Raw genomic sequence first — 22,904 nt, forward strand, 5'->3', positions numbered from 1 at the left:
AGACTCAAGGCTAGTGGCCAAACCAGATCACATAGACACTGGAACTCAAATAGAGACACAATGACAAAATATAACCAAAGTACGTGCAAAGGGAAATCTGTCAAGATCAGTCTAATAGAGAGTATATAGTTGGTATAGGACAGCACTTTGCAGGTTCGGCTATCAACTACTTTGTCTATTAGCATCCATCAACTTTGTCCATTCTCTACCCCCTATCAATGTTGAATTAGTCTCAAATTTGTTTGTTACCAAGAATGTCAATTATTTTTCCCCATTGCTGTAGCGCATCCAAAAGCCACTTCTTAGCACCAGCCAACTTTTTCCTTATTAGATATACACCACTAAGCATCTTCCACAAATAGAAAACATTAGACTTACAAATGATGAAATCAGACCACCTAAGATGGAATCGCATTAACCGGACCAGACTGCAGCAGTTGTGTCCCCAGCATGAAATCATGTGGACAGCCTAAACTTTACATTTTGTCATTATGCTTCCAACAAATCGAATTTGGAACGATTTTGAGTCATCATTAAAAAGTTGTCATCAAAATAGAGAACAACTCTGTATCAACCATCAAAATCAACTAAGTCCTTACCTTTAGATTCCAAGTTCCTGAGCTATCATACAATCAGCCACAGCTGCGGTACCTTATATAGGATCTTATCATATTTACTTTTATTTTATTCAATTAGTAGCCCTAGTTGTGGGGTATAATTTTTTTTCCCAGTGATTATTAATACAGACCATAGTAATTTCAAAGGAATTTCAAATATTGACACGTGATATAGTATGACTGACAAAGCAGTTGCAAAATTGACAAGTTAAAAAAAAAAAAAAAAAAGCCTGGTAACTCCTCCACATTTTCATGACTAATTGTCTCAGAACCAGCAATGAAAAATGAGTTTGCAGTTCAAAGGAAATCAACAATGAAAATCCAAAGAAGCAACAGTTACATGATATGGGATGGGAATGTGCTCCAGGTAATGAAACCCTCCATCTATAAAAATGATTGAAAGAAGATAAAGAAATAAATTCTGTTAAGATTAAGCTTCTTTTTGCAGAAGCATGTTCTTCTGAAAGCATCCATTAATCATGGAGTACTTACAAGGCCTGCAAATTGGTGCACATGCTCAGCAATTGCTTGAGCCAGACCATCTGCAGCCTCTTTTGATAGGGCCTCAGCATAGACTCGAACTGCATCCTCTGTACCAGACGGGCGAACAAATGCCCGCCCCTGAGAATGTTTTGCTGCAAAAAGAGACAATTAATTTATAATCCAAAAAATCATGAAATCAGTCAACTAACGAACAACTTATCAACAGTTTTAACGTAAGTAAAATACATTAGTAGCAAGTATCACAAGAAAGTTGTTAAAACAAAATCACATAGAAGCGCTCTGCTAAGAATATAAGAAGCAATGCATACCAACTTCAGAATCGATTGCTTCCTGAAGCCCCAAGGGCCTCAAAACCCTAGTTTCCGCATCAGTGGTGACTATAGATGTTTTATCTGCAACTTTTACCTGGATGCAAACCAACAAACTTATCCAGACTGAACACGTGCATAGCTATAATTAAATAATAGTAAATGGAAGTCAAATGAGCCAAAATCAATCTCATCTGATAATAAAATATTGTTATTTCTTTACAATCTTATAAATATATAAAATAAAATATAAAGCTTTCGGTAAAACAAACCTCTAGAGTAAGGACTAATAAATATCAACTCCAAATGAGAGAAGGTTTCAAAGTCAGGAAAGGAGTGTTACGATGATTGGAGGATGGTGGAAGCAGGGGGGAAGTTACATGTCAGATATAGGAGATCAGATAAGATTAGCTGGGTCCAACATATTGTTTTGTGTCAATGCACATCAAGTAATAAAAAAATGTTCCTATAGGCTATGATAATATTGCTCTTCATGATCCATGTACAAGCATCTCATTGGCTCGTGTTCACCTACCTTACCTACCATTTTGATGGTCAACCCTCATTCTCTCCAATCCACTGCTCAGTAGAGTCAATGTAATAGCATATGGCTCATCCTTTCATGACAAAAGTGAGAGTACGTGAGAGTTCCCTTGTGCACAATGATAAAAAGTAGCAACCATGTATGCTTTGAAAATGCGCAAGCCTCTATTTTCACTGTTGTGTGTTGGTCTTTCACTGGTGTAACCATAATCCTTATTCCTCAGTATGACCACGTGAGATGAAAATAGGATGCATAAAAGCACTAAATTTGTTACTAATCCATTGTTTGATTTGAAATAAAAACACCTGGCAAGGGGGATTCTTCATTACAGTGACTAGGGTAAAATCCAATAAAAAAGATACCTGACTCGGAGTCTTGTCTTTTTACTGTACAAGTTGGTTGCACTTACAATTTTTTGAGTTTAACATTTTTGGAATTTTCTATAAAGAACAATGAACGCTAGGGAAGCTTTTGGCATTTATCTACAAAAATCCAACTGCTTTGTCTACAAACAAGCATTGCATGAGTCTCTATTCAGCTAAGGGAAGAGATCTCTCCAATCAATTGCTGATCTTCACTTCTATATTGCCTGATTGGGGTTCTCATTCCTTGCAACTCACCATCTATCATTTCAGATCAGAGCAGTTCCAAGCCAAATTTAACTATAAATATACATCATTGCTAACGAAATATAGGTTCTTTTTCACTTTTATCATTATTGTTTCTTCTTTGATTGCCAACCACCATCCCTCTTGGCATGTGAAGAAGATTGTCTGGTAGAACTCTAAAACTGAGGATTTCACTCACCGTCCAACATTTTTTCTTCTCTTCTCTTCTCAAATGGATGACTTATCCTCTTCATATATGGATGAATTTATAGCAATAATTGAATTATTCTCGTACTAGTCATTTCACGAATTTGATCCTTGGCAGATTTTTCATGTTCTACCTTGTGTTACTTATCTTGTTCATTGTGAACTTTAAGGTGTGCCCACAAAGATAAGTTTCAGAATGACATCAAATTTCATGGTAGATAGACCAGAGCATCTTGAAATCTTTCGTCTTCTATGGTGATCCAAACCAAACTCCAGATGGAAGTTAGAAATTTTACCAAAAGATACATTTACTTCTGCTGATAATTATTTTCTGTGGTCCCCCAAGGCAACTCAGCCTCAGAATGGATCATTTAAATGAACTCAGAATTCATGCAAAAATAAAAAAGTTCTCAGTTTGACCGATTATTTGATAGCAAGGATGATTTATCCTCTACAGCTTTTTTTTTATTTTGTTTGTGTTGCAAATTTAAGAGTTTTAAAAAGTGTAACACATTTTCCCTTATGCTTCATATGGGTCTGTTCGATCATGCATGCTTCTTTTACATATATTTTGTGTTTCTGCTAAACTTTTGAAGCTTTATTCATCTTCCTATGCATCTCATGGAGGAACTCATTTGATTTGGGGAGCAAATTACTCCACTTTTAAAGTATTCATCTCCAATGACTTTTGCTGAAGCCTTGGGCTTGATTTCCAGTGTCAATTGATCTAAAAACTATGATCATAAAATTTGGAGACTTACATGAATGAAGTTTATAATTAATCAATTTTGTGTAACAAACCTTCAAATTAGCCTGATTTGTCACTATAAAATCTCACTCCTAACCCACATGCAAATCCAATTTTACCTCTACGCATGCATGTATGCAAGTCTTTGCTCTCTGCATATTAATATTCAGTATGTACTCTGCACTATCCCTTCTGTTTCCCGTAACGTTCACTACAAATAGTCACTGCCTTGCATCAATGTTTCCTACGAACTTACTTGTGCAATAAATACTAAAGATGCCGCATTTAATACAGCAAGAAAATTCTGGAAAATTTTGATTTGCCAGAAACATTGTGGAGTTTCTAGGCGAATGGGAAAGAATTCTTTTTTCAAAATCCTGAAAATAAGTTTCTAGCATGCCATAAACAGTATTCACCATTAACTTTAAGGGATAACAGCATTAAGTTGAAAGTTCGGAATGCTTGCAAATCATTAAATTGGAGTATTAGTGAGGGGTTAGATAATAGAAGCCTTGTGCATTTTGCATGCCAAGGATAAGCATAAGTGTTGTTAAAGTTCGTAAGAAAATTCTGGCCAATTCTACAGGCATCACAATAACATCTCCAGGAATCCTTACAAAAGTGAACAACGCCCAAACATCAATTGCATCCACCCTGAGAAGAATTCCTCACAGGTCTATAAAATTGTGAAAAAATCATTAAAAATTATTCATTGACCCCACACTAGTTCTCAATTACTGCTTATGTCATCAAATGTACAAAGCCCAATAACCGTTCCAACTAGAAAGGCATTTCAGTATCTTATTTTCTTAAAAACCATAAGAGTCCAATGAAATAAAAAACCAACCTTTATTTGTCTGCTTGGAAGGTCCTGATAGAGTTTGTTCCATGTTTTAATGGAGAAGCCCATGTAGTGAAGTATAGCTTCTACCAACAATATGCCACTCAATGCATCTCCTGTTGCTTGATTGATCAACTTACTGACTGCCAACAATCTTTGAATAGCCTTGAGCTGCTCCAAGCCTGGAATTTAAAAAAATCAGCCAAAAAGTAAGAATAATAAAGGCTTCAACAATTAGATTACTCTCAACAATTAGATTACTTGGCTAAAACCAGTCACAATACAGTTCTTAGAATTCAAAAACATTAAAACCAACCTGTTGAAAAAGAGCCAAGCTCTTCATTCAAAGTTCTTAGGCATGCTAAGAATTTCTCAGAAAACAAAATAGTTCCATGTCCATTTGCTTCAAAGTAAATTCCAATATCATATTCAGCAGCCTTCTCATGTAAGTATTTCACTCCAGTGGGAGTGAACACAACTTCCAAACCCAGATTCCTCAAGTAACTTGTGGAAGCTCCATTGGCATAAGCAGTCTGCACGATTCCCAGCTTAAATGAATGGCATTTTTCTTGGAGAGAGTTCAACTGTTGGTTGATGAAAATAGCAAATAGAGTCAAGATTTTATCACCATCAATAAGATTAATGCTCTGCGTTTCCAGGCATGAGATATAAAAATAAACAAGTCTGTCTGCATCACCATCCAAGCTTGCACACCTATTCATTAATTTACAGAACCTTCAGTACTTGTGCGAGTTGTGTAAGACACAGAAATAATGCATTAGCCCGGGTGACTCTAGGGACAAGTAATCACCTTTTTCCAACATCACCAACTCCAAATCCACAGGGAATAACCTTCTCTTTCTGCACAAAGTCGGCCCCAACTCTTTCATTGAGGCCACCTTCCCCTTCCTTGCCAGAGTTCTTAATCTGCACTTCTAGACCCTCCAGAAATGGTAGTAATAGAAACAACTTTTCTGCACCCACTCCATTAGCTCCATCTACTACCAAATCTCCAGTATAACGTTCTGATTCTTGCACTTTGAGGCTCAATGACATTAGAGTCCTGCATAAAATTTATATTTACCAGATTCTAAATTTTTCCACTTTCAAGCATACTTGTAGAAAAATTAGTCAACAAAGTATTTCAGTAATCATGTCCCTTAGTGCATTTTCACAGATAAGACTACATTTTTGCCATGTCTAACATGAAGATTGTGCAAAGTTGCAGACAAAGTTTACCTAAATGAGCCTGACAGTTGTGTGTAATAATCAAACTCTGTTGCTGGCATAGATCTGTTTCTGTTCCGGACCATCCAGTGAAGTTGTGGAGTTGTCAAGATACCCATGTCTACAGCTACAACACCTTTTACAGCTCTAATTCCCTTCAAAAAGGAACAAAACTACCTTACTTCTACGGTTTAGAAGATATAATTTAAATCATTATAGATCTGTTATCTTGCACATATTCTAAACATGCATGTAGAAATACCACTTCATACTTGCATCGCAGCACCAAGTAGTGATTCTCCACTAGGCCTTGTGTCTCTTGCTACAAGTACCTCCCCGGAACATGCTTCTTTGAATAATATACCTTCATCCCTCATGAACTCCTTAATTGTCTGAAAAGAAGCAATGTGGTCAAATATACTAGATAAATATAAAAAGTTACAGGCACCAGTATATACCAACCATACATGAATCTTCCAATTAATTCACTCCAATGAATAAAAGAATGTAAGAGATGTCTGGTCCTGTGGCTAGATACATTAAGTTTGCAACATATTAACAATCTCAAACTCACTTGTGCAAAATCCTCTGGATCAACAGAATTTGCCAAGGCCTCAACAAATGGTTCCCAGTCCTGGGTCAACATGCCACCTCCTGGATCTGCAACCTTCACACCATTGTCAGAAGCTTGATTGTGTGAGGCTGTGATCATTAGTCCAATAACAGATCCAGTTTTCAATGACCTCAGAGCAGCCACAATTCCAGCCCTGAACACTGTTGATGACAAGAGTGAAGCATCTAATCGGAACCCTGCTGTTCCATAAGCAAATTTGACCCCTAAACACATGCAAAGCAAACTAAGAAAAATAAGAAAGAAGGAACTATATGACATAACTAATCGAGCAGAGAAGATCCAGAATATGGTAGTATAAACTGAATTAAATATTGTCTGTGCAAAAACAGCAGATGAATTCTGATCTCACTGCTAAATGCCACTGCTAACATGTTAATGACTATTTCCATCGATTGGATGCAAACTAACCTCACTGGAATATACTTATCTTATATAATGTAAAAACAATCACAATTAAGATAGGCAATAAGGAATGAAGAGAAGTGTATGACAGCAAAAATGTTAACAACTTACTCATTAATATAGAAAATTGGACATTAAAATGTTTTGAAATAGTCAGCTTCTCTCTGAAATGGTTAAGAAAAGAAACATCCTGCTCAGGTATTTTTGAGCTTAAATTTGAGTCTTTGACAAAAGAATTCTCCAACCAGGTACCATATTTGCATTTTTTCAGTGCTATAGTTTTCTTATATCTGCTCTAACATTTGCATGTATATGCCAAACTTAGAACTTTAAGCTGGGTTATAAAGCTTCATGTAAAATACAAGATTTGTGTTTGATGTAGCTTCAAAAGTCAAGGCTGACATGTTGAGAAGTTGTCATAGAATTCAGCAGGCACGCATGTTCTTGATAAATATAATGTTTAGGTATGGCTTTTGAAGGATATGTTTTGGTAAGCCACAAGCCTACATTAAATCACACTTCATTAAAATATGCTCTTTCAAGCTGCTATGCCTGCAGGATTCAGCAATGCATAGGATATTTTGAAAATGCATTGAGCAGGTGTACAGACAAATCCCTCCGTAATAATTAAAAACAATTCAAATAAACAGCCCTGATATACACGGATGAAAAATGATTGAATATGGGCATTTACCTTAGTCTGTTACAGATTTTTTTGACTAAAATACTCAAGAATTATACTACTGTTTAGTTTGACAATGTGTTTGGGTGGTATTCGGCTCTAATTTTCAGTGGGATGTAACTGTGAGGGACCTCGGAAATAAAAGTGGCAGTGCTGTAATAACTTTGACTTCCTCATCATCCTCCTCATCCTTGACTTCTTCCTCTGCATTTTCTGTGTCTCCAGAGGATGTGTCCTATCTCCCACTGTTCGTGTTCCTGTGCTTAGAACTCTCCACTTCCTATCACATCCTCTTCTATCCGATGGCCTTCTGCCCTCCAGGAGTATCCAGGTGTTTCCACTGCATGATCTGAGGCTCTCCTGGTTCTGTCGAACCTGGCTTGATCTCCAACCTATTATTGGCTATCATCCGTGCAGTAGTGTCAAGAAATAGGCCGATGGCATAGTGTAGCATATAAAATTTTTTGTGCTGCAGCATCATGAACTCCTGCATGTGCTCAGCCAATAAGGATGCCCAGTCATATACTATGCCATGCACGATACCGTTCATCATGGTCACCTACAGAAATGAGATGTCAAATGCCCTACTCGAACCAGTGAGTCTACTCTTTACTAAGTCCATCAAACAACGCCAATATCCTTCCTCAACATTGGATTTCTTCAATCCCCTTGCCTTTGAAGAATCCATTAAGGCTTCGCTTTCTGCCTCCGGCTGTTTCCCACATACTAATTCTACCAATTGCTCCTTGACTCTCCGATCGAGTTTCTTTGGCTTGTTATTGATTTTCTTTCCTCCCTACGCATGACTTGGTATGCTGAATGCCTTGGTGAAGTCTGTGGCTCTAAATGATATTACGAGATTCTACCCTAGGTATGGAAATGAGCTTGTTCACGAGAATCGGCCGTAGGTTTCTAGCATGGTACGTAGAAAACCCTCAAAGTCGCGAATGCAAGATACTGGCATCCACAACGCCCATTCCACCTATGCCCTTTGTATGCTTTCCTTCGCAAAGTGGTCATTCGGGGCCTCTTGCCACCATTTTCTACACTCCAGCCCGTTCAAACCTTCAAAGGTCACATTCTAAGGTGTGAGGTGTGTAGTTGCAGCCAACTATGCCCTTGCCTTCTTTTTGCTTGTACTGCCTACAATCCGCACTCTCGATGGTAAAGCCTGTACATTCTTGTTCATTGTGTTGCTTGATGAATCTTCTTCCAACTTCTTCCATGCTCTCTTTCCAACTGAATGCATAACTATCACCTCCTTTGTCTTTTTGTGTGAAGAGAATAAAAACCGTTAGGTCAGTTGCTCACACTTTTGCTTCTGTACGGCTCCTGGGACTAGTCTTTTGAATTTTATTGCTTTTGTGCTGGTACAACCTCTCTTATTCTTGCTGTCATACAGGATGCTATACCTCCAATCCATACAATGCCTATGCTATGTGCTTACAAGAAATGAGAAAGTCTTTAATTACCATTCTCTCTGCCTTCTATTTCTAATTGGGGTCGTACAGTGCACTCGCTTTCTCTACTTATGCAGCTATTTGAAGCTATTCAATACTATACGGATACACTTTATCTCTGTCTCCCTTTCAGATGATCCCTTGTGGTGGTACTTACGATTCCTTGGTCGTACGATGGTGTTGTTCTTTCCTTATGCCTTGATATATAATCCCCAACCATATGGTAGACACTTCTTGCCTTACAGTCGTACGTTATCCTAGAATGGTGTCCTTTATTTAAATTACTTAGGTTGTACAGTACCTGTCTTCTCCCTTGCCTAAGCTCGTCGTACAGCGTGAATATAATTTGCTTTCTACTAGGCCCGTACGATATGATTGGCTCTCTGCTAGATCCGTACAGCATACATTGTTTGTGCTTTAAAGGTCGTATGGTGGTCTCCCATTTGGATGTACGGTAGCCTCCTGCTTTTTGCTTTGCTGTATGGTGGTTTCCTACTCCTTAAAAGGTCATACAACTACAATGTCTGCACATTGATCCCTTGCCTTGTTCGTACAGCCCGCACAATGGTGCCTCCAGCCTCTTGTTTGCCTTGTTTGCCTTGTCGTACGGTGTCTTGTTTTGTTGCTCCCTAGACTCCTTTTCGTGGACTGCCTGTAGTCGTGCGGTGATCACTTTTGCATGCTTCAATTCTTCTTAATGTACGACACTCTTAATATTTCCACACTGCACTCTTAATGTTTTGTTTTTGGGTCATACGAACTTTTTATATGGAGTTCATATTTAGCCGTATGGTATGCCCCTTCACAACTTATGTTTCTAAGTTGTATGGCCTTCTACTATTCTGTTCTGAGACTGCTCTGTAATTGTCACAGTACGAAGCTTCCAACTTTTGTTTTGGTCCTACGGTTACAATATTCTATTTGTTTACTCCCAGTGTCGTACGGTGGGGTTATTACTCTCTATCAGGTCTGTACGGTGGTGACAAGTTTATATGCATGTTGGTCGTACGAACCATATAGTATGTGTTTCTTTGTTCTCTTGTACGGACAATGTTCCCTTTGTTCTCCTCTCCCTTTGTCCATACAGTGTCCCAAATAACTTTCACCATATGATATATGCTCTTTTTATTTGTAACAATCACCTGCAAATCACTATACAATATTCGCTCTTTTTATCTACTTTGTTTCTCTTCTACTTGGTCATACAGTGGCACCTTTGCTTTTTCTGTCGTACAGTGGTCGCCTCTACACATTCCTTCATGCCGTACTGACACCTTTTATTTTCCAATAAGGTACCTCTAATTGTCTTCTATTTGGCCGTACAGTATTTTGTATGGTTGCAAGGCCATTTAATAGCTTGTTTCTATCTATGGTCGTATGGCGAATGGAAATTTTAATGTGCTCTTACTCATAAATTCTTAATTATTATTATTTATATTTATTTATTTTACATATATACATTACTACTTATTATTATTTTTATACTCTTTGAGTTGTTCGACCACGGAGGCAAGTTATTTCTTTCATGATAGACTTCCAACTTCGACCCATTCACTGCATCGGGCACTTCCTTTCTGCCGAGTGTCCATAATTTTATTGCTCCATTATAACCCACTTCACGAATTTTATATGGCCTGACCCACTTCACTTTAAATTTGTCGGGTTTGATCTCGATGCGCCCATTGTACTTCAATACTAATTGGCCCAGTTGAAACTTGTTGAGCTTTAAGTGCTTGTCATGCCATGCCTTACGTCTACACTGTGTAACTTCAGTGGCTCATTGTGCCTGCAGTCGTCATTTGTCAAGTTTATTTAAATTATACAATCTTTCCCTCAGATTTTCCATATCTCCTAATTTGTTTTCAATCGTGATTCTTAAACTCAGTACCATGAATTTCACTAGTACCACAGCCTCCTATCCATACATCAACTGAAACGGAGTGTGTCCCGTGATTACCTTGTATGAAGTACGGTATGCCCATAACGCCAATGGCAACTTTTCCTCCCAATCCTCACCTTTGACCACACAGGACTTGTAGATTACTACAACCAAGATTTTTTTGTAGCTTCTACTTGTCCGTTTGCTCTAGGATAGTACAGGCTCGATAGGGAATGGTACATCTTTAACTCTATGGTCAGTAGTCGGATGACATGATTAAAGAAATGCCCCCCACGATCGCTTGTCAACTGTAGCAAAATTTCGTTCTGTGTGAAGCTCTGCTCGTAAATGAATCTCGTCGTGCTTACTGTAGAGTTGTCTAGTAGGGTCCACACCTACCCACTTGGTAAGGTATTATGTCGCTACCACAAAGTACCTGCACCTCCGAGTTTTACTTACCTTAAGGGGTCCGACAAAGTCCAACCCCCAACGTTCAAATAATTCCTATGCATGTGAAGGTTTCAGAGGCATGAAATCCCTCTTCAATGGTTTCCCAACGCTCTGACATGTATCGCACACAACGACCCACTCCCTAGCGTCGTTGTGCACAATTGACCACCATAAACCTGCCAAAAGTATTTTTCGCGCAATACATGTCCTCCTGCGGGTCCATGTGCTTCCTTCAACACCTTTAGTATTTCTTCTTCTAGAACACAGTCTTAAATCTAGTCAAGTCCCATCTTATACAACCCATTGATCAATTGAAATGTATGACTTCTCAGCATCAATTTCCTCCTCTCGTTCGGCGGCATTTCTCTAGGAAATTGTCCTATTGACAAATATTCCCCAATACTTGCATACCAGGATGGTAGTACAGCAATCTAGAATAGTTGTGCATCAGAAAAATCATCGTTGACTCCCTCCAGTGGTTCTCCTAATTTGATCCTTGATAAATGATCCGCGCTTACATGGCTTTTTCTAGGTTGTACCACAATTTTGAATGTAAACTCCTGTAATAGTAATAGTCATTTGCTTATCCGTCCTTGGATGATCGACTTGTTCACAAGATATAACAGTGCTTGATAATCACCATAAAATTTGAATGGAGTCGCTAGTAGATAATGTCTAAACTTCTATATGGTGTACACCATTCCGAGAGCCTCCCACTCTGTTGTACTATAATTCTTCTCTGCTTTAGATAGTAGTCTTCTCACAAAGTACACTGGATGATCTAATCCGTGATCACTTGTCTGTGCCAACATTGCTCCAATTGCATAGTTCGATGCATCAACATGGACATGGAACTCCTTATCCCAGTTCAGATAAGCCAAGATAGGCGTTGTGGCTCGTGTTTTCAGTTCTTCAAAGGCTTCATTCTACTTTGTATCCCACTTGTAGGGTTCTCCCTTGCAAGTTAGTTTGTCAAGCAGGTAGGATATTTTTGCAAAGCTCTTAATGAACCTTTGGTAGTATCTTATGTGTCCCAAGAATGATTTTACCTCCGTAACATTCATCGAAGGTGTCATCTCTAAGATTACCTAGACTTTGTTAAGATCCGTCTTTAATCCTTCTTTGCATACTATGTGTCTCAATAGCTTCCCCTACAGTACCATGAATCTGCACTTCTTCGGTTTTAGTGCCAGTCTCGCTCATCTACATCTTTCTGTGCATTCTCTAAGTGCGGTCAAATTTTTGTCCTCCGCACTGAAAATTGACCAATCATCCAAAAACCTTGAAGTTTCCAACTAACATCTTATCGAAGATGTGCAAGATAATTCTCTAAAATGTTGTTGGGGCATTGCATAGTCCGAATGACATTCTATTGTAGGCATCTACTCCATCTTCTACTATGAAGGTTGTTTTGAGCCTATCTTCTTCTATGATGGATATCTGGTTGTATCCAAAAAATCCATCCATAAATGAATAGATTTAGTGCCCTGCAACTTCTTCCAAAATACTATCAGTGAATGGTGTCGGGAATGGAGCCTTGATCGTTACTGCATTCAGGCATCGAAAGTTCACACATATCCTTATCTAAGTGGTGTCCTTCTTCAGAGATATCACAATCGGTAATACCCACTCACTCATCTGCACCCTAAAAATAATGTCTGCTTCAAGCATTCGATTGATCTCATCAATGACCCGTGCGGCATAATTTTTATTCATCCGGTACGGCCGCTTCCATACGAGTACTGCTCCTATCAATGGAATCTGGTGGACACATAATTTCGGCGGTACCCCTTTCAAGTCCTTATACATCCACACAAAATCATCCTTATATTCCATAAAGATTTTAAACATTGTCGGTTTCAAGACTAGCTTCCAGTCATCTCCCACAAATATATTCTTCGGGTTAGCTTCGTCCCCTAAGTTCATCGTCTTTACTGTAGGTTCTTCGTATTTAATAGGTTTGTCTTCACTAAACATATGCGTAGGTGTTTCATCTATCTTTACTTCTCCTTTCTTCACTTCTCTATACTCCTTCCGGAATTCATTCTCCTCTCCTTTATTTCCATCCTCGACCCCTAACATGTTACAACTCAGAAAGAGCTCACAGTCCTCCATTTGTCAATAGAGTAAGCCGTTCACCAAATCCAAATCATCATCACTGGACCCTCCTTCTAGTCTAAGGATACCTTCTTCATTGGGTTCCATTATTTTTTCCCTTCGTTGTTACCTTCGCCTTCACCTTCGAAATTCGATAATGCTACCTCCTCTCCTACCATCTGTGTATGTAGGTCAATTACAAATCTCCGACCTCCGCCTTCCATGAACAGAGTATTTCGTTTCTAGTCTTGTTTACTTTCGCCTGTAGTAGCCAATCCCATCTGAAGATGGCGTCATACCCTTTTCTTTTTAATGGTATAAACACAAAATCCAGTAAGAATGGTTGTCTCCCGATGGTTACAGGTTAGCCATCAAGGTCCCTAAAGGCCTAATCCCGTGCTAATCGGCAGTGAGCAACTGAAATGTAGGTGGCCACAACGTAGATTGCCCCAACTTCTTCCATATATCTTTCGGTAATACATTCACTCCTGATCCTCCATCTACGATTGTATCCGTGAGGATGGTTCCTAGAATACCCATCTCTACTACTACAGGGTGTTTTCCCGTGGTGAGTGCAAATAGTATTGGGTCTACCGCAATCGTTTCACTTCCACCTTGTGTGTCTTTTCCTAACTCTTCCATTGCCTTCGAGAGTGGTGTCATGTTCAAGATTGCAATCCGTAGCTGAGGCATTGTAAGGTGGTCATTCAGCTTCATGGGAACCTCAGTTTGCATTACCTATCGTATGATATTTTGTTATGTCGGGTTCCTCTTTTAGGTGCCGGCAATGTCCTTCATTTGTGATTCTTTAGCTTCCATTTCTTTTTTCTAATGCTGCTTGTGCTTCTCTTCTTTGCTTGATCGCGAGCGATAGCTAGTGTCTCTTAATCACATGTTTCTATACTTAACAGGTTCACCCCTCGCTTTGGGCATTTTGAATCCTCATGGTCTCCCAGACAACAGCTGTGGTATTCCCTTCATGGTACAGCCTCTGGTGAAGTGTCCCCAAAGGTTGTATGCACAGCATTGTATCATCGACCGTCCACTTAGATCATGCTGTATCCCGCTTCGGCCCCCATTATTGTTATTATTGTTGTTACCCTCTTGAGGTTGCGTCATTGTTCATATTCGTTGTTGTTCCTGAGGTAGACACTTCATGTGTTAGAAATACTTGTTGATGTCCCCTCGTTTTCATATTGAATAGGCATTCCTTGGTGGAATGTCCTGCAATTTGGCAGATATCACAAAATTGTTTCTTCGGGTAAGAGCCCTTTGTGTGCACCTCCTTACAATCCATACACCACAGTTCCCCTTCTCTCACTGAGCCAGGGTTCTTTTTCATGGTTTTGAATTCCTTCATCATTTGTAACATGTCCTTTTGTCGTGCTCGAACCTTCTTACTTGACTCCTCGTCGTTGTGGTGCTTTCGGAGGATGAATCGTCTGAGTCCGATGATTTTTTTTCTTCTTGTTGCTCATTCTCCAGGTCCATTGCCCGGTTATATGCATCCACGTATGATGTTGGGGGTACAATTTTCATATTCTTCTTCAGTGTTGGTCATAGCCCATCAACAAACCACCTTTTCTTCAATATATTAACTGGTTAGCTTTCCATTTTTCCTACTAACTCTTTCAGCCTCCTTGCATATATGCAAATTGTTTCACTTTTTCCTTGCTTAGTACTATAGATTTCCGCTACTATCCGGTTGTTATCCCTCAGTAGTCAAAACTCTACTATGATTTTTTTCTTGACATCTAGCCATGAAGTTAACTTCTGCGGATCAGCATCCGAAAACCAATCAATCGCTACACCCCGTAGGGTTGCCGGAAACTTTCAGACCCAGTCATCCTAGTCAGTTACACCATTCGCTATCTAGATTGTTTCACATGTCTTATAGTGTCAAACTAGATCGGCCATCCCATCAGCATTAAAACTTCGACAGTGTTTTCTTTGGTCTTGCCATTGTTAATTTATTTTGAATCTATGGTACTTGTTGCGCACCTGCAATGTTCTGCATACCCGCATTGTTCTAAGTACCCGTGTTGTTTTGTACCACCGCACTACTTTGGACAATCATCTTACTATGGATAACTGCGTTATTCAGTGTGAAGAGATCTTCTTCAAGCAAAGTTGTTTGATTCTCTACTTTTACCTGTTCGTCAGGTGTATCGGAAATGAAGAGTTCACCCCACACTCGTGCTCCTTTGGCACTTCGAGCCGTGGGGGTTCCTTCCCTTCTGTTCGAATTCTCTATCCTTGGCATATACAAGTTTAGGAACTCCTCCCTTGTCTCTTCTACCAAATTCAATCTTTGGCGCATTTCTTCAAGCAAGTCCTTGGCACTCCTTGGTCTACTAGGTAAATGCACTCCCTCCATCAGTGCTCCTTCACCCCCTCGGTGTCCATTGGCAAGCTGCTAAAACTTTTGCCTGCACTCCACCTGTTGTGTTAAGATTAGTGCTTCCCGTGTTGTGCGTACATCATCCTTGTCTTTTATTTTATTCCTATCTTTATTGAGCAGATTTGGCATTAACCTTCATAACACCTCTTATATACCAGGTTCAACTGGCAACGGCACCAAATGTTTGCCGTACAGGGTAAATGGATGTTTATCGCATTAAGATATTAGAATGTAACACAAAACAAAGGCTTTATTCATATGAGCAATATGCAATTCCAATTACAATGATTACAATGATTATCCAATAGTCCATTTGAACGATGAACGTATACTTTCCCGAAGGAGTGACTCAACCGTCACGCGCCCTTTCGGATACCAATTCTACACGTCGGCTATAATATTTTTTACCGACAACAAGATCCGGTTTTCAATGACCTCAGAGCAGCCACAATTCCAGCCCTGAACACTGTTAATGACAAGAGTGAAGCATCTGATCAGAACCCTGCTTTCCATAAGCAAATTTGACCCCTAAATACATGCAAAGCAAGCTAAGAAAAATAAGAAAGAAGGAACTATATAACATAACTAATCAAGCAGAGAAGATCCAGAATATGGTGGCATACACTGAATTAATTATTGTTTGTGCAAAAACAGCAGATGAGTTCTGATCTCACTGCTAAATGCCACCTACTGACATGTTAATGACTATTTCCATTGATTGGATGAATACTAACCTCACTGGAATATACTTATCTTATATAATGTAAAAATAATCACAATTAAGATAAAGCAATAAGGAATGAAGAGAAGTGTATGACAGCAAAAATGTTAACAACTTACTCATTAATATAGAAAATTGGACATTAAAATGTTTTGAAACAGTCAGCTTCTCTCTGAAATGGTTAAGAAAAGAAACATCCTGCTCAGGTAGTTTTGAGCTTACATTTGAGTCTTTGACAAAAGAATTCTCCAACCAGGTACCATATTTGCATTTTTTCAGTGCTATCGTTTTCTTATATCTGTTCTAACATTTGCATGTATATGCCAAACTTAGAGCTTTAAGGTGGGTTATAAAGCTTCATGTAAAATACAAGATTTGTGTTTGATGTAGCTTCAAAAGTCATGGCTGACATGTTGAGAAGTTGTCATAGAATTCAGCAGGCACGCACGTTTTTGATAAATATATTGTTTAGATACGGCTTTTCAAGGATATGTTTTGGTAAGCCACAAGCCTACATTAAATCAAACTTCATTAAAATATGCTCTTTCAAGCTGCTATGCCTGATGGATTCAGCAATGCATAGGATATTTTGAATATGCATTGAGCAGGTGTACAGACAAATCTCTCTGTAATAACTAAAAACAATTCAAATAAAAAGCCCTGATATATGCGGATGAAAAATGATTGAATATGGACATTTACCTTAGCCTGTTACAGATTTTTTTTTGACTAAAATACTCGAGAATTAGTGCTACTGTTTAGTTCGACAATGTGTTTGGGTGGTATTCGGCTCTGATTTTCAGTGGGTGTTCACTGGTCAATATGAGTCTGCATTAGTTACGTTCCGATACCAATTACACTTTTACAAAGAGAATATTGTCTTCGTATTAATTCTTATTATGTGGGTGCACTACTGTAAGATTCCAATTGTTATATTCGTCTCAAAGGAGATCCCAATTGCTACATTGGAAAAAGCAGGCAATCAAAAATTCTATGATATGGATTCAGCCAGCGGAAGTAGAAGCTGATTTTTATCAACTCGGGCTGGTAATATACAGGTGACTTGATGCGGGAAAATTCAAGCTCATGATGGCTGTGCTAATGCACAGCAGATAAAGAACTTGACGGGAAAGTCTCGAGTTGTGGAGTCAAACATTACTGTTATAAAAAGCGAAATACGCAATTGCAATAAATAAAAACATTCAGAAGGTGTGAAGCAAAACTCAACAAACTCCGTCAGTACCTTTGCAGTGTGACAAAAGTGAAACAATTGGAACAGGATATAAAAATTATACAGATTACAAGAGAAAATAGATTTTGAAGATGTCAAAGGTATGACTTGACTGATTGAAATCTGTAAAGTGTGAAGGTTTATAGAAAACCAAGTGGAAGTGTTTGATAAAATACCACACTGAACTTTTGTCGCACAGGAGATGGGGATTGCCAGTTGCGCATTCAGTGGCTTTATTGACGAGCAATTATTATTGAACAAGATCTAATTTTTATTTCACGCTTCGAGATTTTGAAGCAAATAAACATAAAAAATGCGAACTCAAGCTTATAGTTGTGCAAATCTTGTATCATGGTAAAAAGACTGCAGCATGCACGCAAATTATTTTACAAAATGCCTTGATGAGCTACGGTTTTATATAGTACAATCAGTGTTGTACATCTGCCCTAAATCTTGTTTATAATACTCGGGAGATTTCCAGTGATTATAATTAACAAATTCCGAGGTTAATTTCAACTGGGTTTTTTGAAGAATGCGACCAGTTTAGCTTTCATGTTTTGCAAAAATAATAATTTGATTCCTGTCGGCCTATGCGTGAAATGCCAAACTATGATTCTTAACAGGTGAGTGAATCTCTACTTTTATTTTTAATGGGCAGGGATCATAGTCAAAGCCGATGATTTCATAGCAAAAGACAGATCACAACACGAAGAAACAGATCTAACAAAAAGAAATTAAGGTAGTCGATCACCTGGTGGTGGAGGAAAGGCGGAAGCAGACTGGAGAATAAAATTTATGGTTTCATCCATTCTCCTGCACCCCCTGCTATATCCGTTTCACAATTCACTATGAATTATGTTTTATAATATTTACGCCAGAGGGGTGAATGTGTCTCTGCTTTCCTGTTATCGAAACCGCTGCTAGATTTTTTATCAAATTCCCGAGTTGGGAAAGTGAAGGGTTAATGTTTCCTGCGTCCTTTAACCCCTTTCCAGCAGCTCCTGTCAATTTTTGACATTCTGATCCAGCTAGGCCTACAAGATTAATCTACTGGTTCTCAAACTACATACAAGAGTGAACGAGGGCTTTCAGCATTCATACTCACCCCAAGTCTCCCGTTGGCAAGTCCTACGAGAGCAATCTGTGTTACATCAGCTACACTGGAGACAATCCTCTGTCAAATTTTCCACATAAACACGTCTTCACGTCTTCCCTTATTTGGAGATTCTTTTGATTTGGCTCCAAGAGATCTGCAATTTGCTCAGTAGCTGATAGGCTTTCTCATGGGGGCACAGCCCACGCTATTCGAACGCAAACGTTTTTTGGACCTCTTCCTCTTTGTGTCGCCGGATGCTATTTTTCATGGTAAGTCGCCCTCATTCACGCCAAGACGGTTTACCAGTCGTGTTTACCTCTTAATAGCTGCTCACTACAAAAGTAGTATTTTGGTACAAATGGATCAATCAACAACCAACAAAGTTAAAAAATATCAACTATTAGTACATGTGATGTGATCGACCAGTACTAAATGTGACTAGGGCAACGGCTACTCAACCAGTGATTTCGACTTGTTGGATATGTCATCCTCCATCCGCATTCCATCATTGATTTCACGGTCATCCCGAAACGTTGTACCCTGACAGATGCTAACAGTCGCAAGACTTCAATGGTCGCAACCGATGTAAGACGTGATCTGCACGGCATGAACCGACAGTGACTTTCATTTACTGCAATTAACTTCCCATCTCCACCTGCGTATTGCTGGTTTCCATAGCAAAACAAGTGAGATGGCATAAAACATCTGCTCTTACATTTTTATCTCCACCTTTCTGTATATGTTTTTATTTCATTTTCAGCGTTCAGTACGCAGCTCTTGCCCAGGCGAATCCCTGCGTTCTGTCTCATTTGTCCAAACTTCAACAACTGTTGCGTTGCCGAATTCCTCTCCACTCTTCAACCACTCTAAAGGTATGCAAGTTATAGATATTTGCTTGATTGTAAAGAAAATAATGATTTTGGATCATACTAGATCATATTGAACACCTGCCCTGCTTTATTGTAATCTATTGTTCTGATTAGATAAAGCAGGAGAGGGTTTGAACTCATTGTTGTGGTCTATTGTTAAGAACACCGTGTTAACTAAATTTCCACAAATGACTTTTCTGATCCATTTCATGTATTTAACATGTTTTGAAAACTTTCCTTTTGTATTGGAAACTTTGAAACTTCTTTTGTATTGGAAGTCTTTAGAATAGATCATGTATTTAACATGTTTTGAAAACTTTCATTTTGTATTGGAAACTTTGAAACTTCTTCTGTATTGGAAGTCTTAGAGTACATACTAGGATTGGGTCATGGAGCGTGATCCAAATGGTAGATGTAAAAAACTCACACCCAATCAAAAAAATCAAAAGCATTTATAAGCAGAGATCAAATAGAGTGTGAAAACAAATGACTTTTCTGGTCAATTTCATGTACCTACTTGACTTGTTTTAAAACTTTTCTTTTTGTATGAGAAACTTTGAAACTTCTTCTGTACTGGAAGCCTTGTGTACATTCTACGTGCTCAATCTGTGTTGAAGTATATGAACTAAAATACAACATTTATTTATTTATTTTTGTTGTGTCATGTATATACAATATTTATTTATTTTATGTTATTATAAATAACAATTTAAATTAACACTTCAAAGTTTTAATTTATTTTATATTGTATAATGTAATTCAAATCTATAAAGGAATAAATTTAATATAATTTAATATATTTTTATTATACAATATTAATACATAAAAATAAGTATAATATATTTTATTATTAATTATAATTTAATAAGAATGCATGTGTAATGAAATAAATTTTATAACTAATAGAATATAATAAAGTTAATTTTTCATCTTCGATATTTTTCCTTTTTTAACTTTTTGAAACGTTAAAAATATAATATCCTAATTAAGTATAAATATATTAAAAAATATATTTATTAAAGCACTTGATAATAATAAATTGAATTCCTTTTTCATTCTTTTTCTTGTTGATGATATTTAATTATGTCCACAATCAAAAATCTTTGATTCAAAAACTTTAATGTAAATTAGAGTGACATGTTTTAAAATTTGAAATTTGTAATGATTTTCTTTGCCATAATTTTATATATATATTAGATTCAAAAATATTGTAAAAATGTTGCTATAACAAAAATAATAGATCCCTTCTTTTATTTTAAATAAATCAATAGATATATTTTTATTAAATAAGAACATGGTAATACCCCAACTTGAGGTTAGACTTGATGAGATTTAGAAAGCTCTAAAAGTTTATATAAGTGGTTGTTAATGCATGCAAAACATGATACTTACTTTTTATTAATACTTTATTGGATAGATGAAGCTCATTGCAGATTTGTCATACACCACATTTTGAGAAAAGGCATGAATTGAATCCCATAAAAGATGAAGTTTTCCTAACGTTTTTCTCAATCAACCAATCCTTGAACTTGGTATTAAATTCCATCATTATCCTAAAATAATATGTGGTATGGTGAACTATTTGAAAGAGGAATAAATTATCTAATATTGTACTAAATAATATATGAGAACTCCTACATTTTCAACTGAGACTTAAATCTAAACATTAAAAAATATGAAGCTAGATTTGTTGTAATGTACTATGTACAAAATTGCATAATGTGAGGATTTTTCGTAGTTGGATAGGCCTTTCTATGTGAATTCCTAAATTATGAACTAGTGTACATGCATAATTATCTAACTACACTTAATTAATACTAGAGTTAGTTTAGAGCATGGAAAATTTAGAATACAACCTAAAATACTAATCACATGCATGAACCTAAGATTTTGAATACGAATTAAAGACTAAATCACATTCATGGAGTCTCTGTCAATGAGGTTTTGTGCCATAAGTAGAGGAAATAGCCTAATATGCATTAGGGGGTTTAATAACCATAACCATAATTTGTCATGTTAGCCCCCCTATTCAGTACTATTAAAGAAGCATGATAACTCGTGCACTAATAGTGGATCACACATGTACTAATAGTCAATCATATTTTTATAAGTTTTTCTGGTTAGTGATTGACCCATTTATGCACCACTATTGGGACATTTGGCCACAAATACTAACATTTTTGAGTGAATGAATATTGGTGCAAGAATATAGTGGGTATTGGGAAAAACTTCGCAAATGCCATTTTTTTAAATCATTTGGTGTTTCATCATCTCTATAGAGAGATCCATGAATACCTAAAAGTTGAAAGCTTGTCTTTAAGAAGTTTACTAACATACTAGCTTCAACCAAAAAAATCATTAAACTCCAAAATATGGTTTAGGATGTGTTGGCATATAAAATTATTTTGTGCAACTACTTGTTGACTTTCCTTACCTAAATAAATCATAGGAAAATGGTCTATGAAGAAAAATATCATAATGTTATTAAGTTATGATGTTGCATGTGAGTATATTCTACATAGGTTTAACAAAATAGTTAATAGTACTCTAGTAACATATTGCATTTCCATAGTACAACCATTCTAAAGAGTACCAAGGATCTAGATGAGCAAAGGATATGGACTCTAGGGTGGTGTATCTCTTCTTTCATGATGATATTATTTGTTCTCATGTTATAAATAAATATTTGTATAGAATTTCCAGTTACCCAACCAAAAAATGTGAAGATTTTTTTCATTTCCTAAATTATTATTAAATCACTTGCGTTGATGGATTTAGCCTCTTGGTTAGTATCATGATCATCAATAAGAGTTGGTGCTTATTGTGAAACTAAAGTTTTGGTTTCTTAAGGATTAAAGGTCCACTAGGTGGACAAGAATGAGGACGACAACAACATTATAAAATATATAGTTAATTTTATTATATTATTCTAGTATAAATACAGAGGAATACTTGGGTTTGGTGATTAGTACTGACTGCTCTTCACAAATTATGACATGGTCCATATTAAATAAAATCCTTCACAAGTTTACATTGCATATAGTATTTATTGAAACTTCATTTTTAACTTTTCTTTACTTGTAGATGCATTGTGAAAAACTTGACCTAAATAATTATACATCAATAATTCTATATCAATTTGAATAACTAGAATAATATCATGAGATTCTGGCTTGATCTCTGATTCAAAAACTTTAATGTAAATTACAATGACATGTTTTAAAATTTAAAATTTGTAATGATTTTATTTGCCATATATATATGTATATGTATATGTATATGTATATGTATATGTATATGTATATGTGTATATATATACATATATATACATATATATACATATATATGTATATGTATGCATATATATATGTATATATA

General features: G+C 37.1%; 1 protein-coding gene across 4 annotated transcripts; it reads right to left on the reverse strand.

Moving 5' to 3' along the window:
- Positions 1-831: 831 nt before the first annotated feature.
- On the reverse strand, positions 832-18,951 carry DRT101 (phosphoglucosamine mutase-like protein). Of its 4 annotated transcripts, none has more exons than XM_089822746.1 (10): positions 18,667-18,951; positions 18,313-18,580; positions 6,179-6,441; positions 5,877-5,996; positions 5,617-5,759; positions 5,189-5,440; positions 4,694-5,091; positions 4,384-4,559; positions 1,430-1,526; positions 832-1,252 (listed from the first exon to the last, which is right to left on the reverse strand). In XM_089822746.1, exons 2-10 carry the CDS (start codon positions 18,368-18,370, stop codon positions 1,095-1,097), a joined length of 1,665 nt encoding a protein of 554 aa, XP_089678872.1. In that variant the 5' UTR covers positions 18,371-18,580; positions 18,667-18,951; the 3' UTR covers positions 832-1,094. The 4 variants fall into 4 exon arrangements, with proteins under 4 accessions (XP_089678872.1, XP_089678871.1, XP_089678874.1 ...); XM_089822745.1 differs by having other exon boundaries at positions 18,313-18,595; XM_089822748.1 differs by lacking the exon at positions 18,313-18,580.
- Between the last annotated feature and the right edge of the window lie 3,953 nt (positions 18,952-22,904).

The sequence above is a fragment of the Cupressus sempervirens genome, chromosome 3 (assembly GCF_028749045.1).
Source record: "Cupressus sempervirens isolate cs-2001-9-10 chromosome 3, ASM2874904v1, whole genome shotgun sequence".
Taxonomy (NCBI): domain Eukaryota; kingdom Viridiplantae; phylum Streptophyta; class Pinopsida; order Cupressales; family Cupressaceae; genus Cupressus; species Cupressus sempervirens.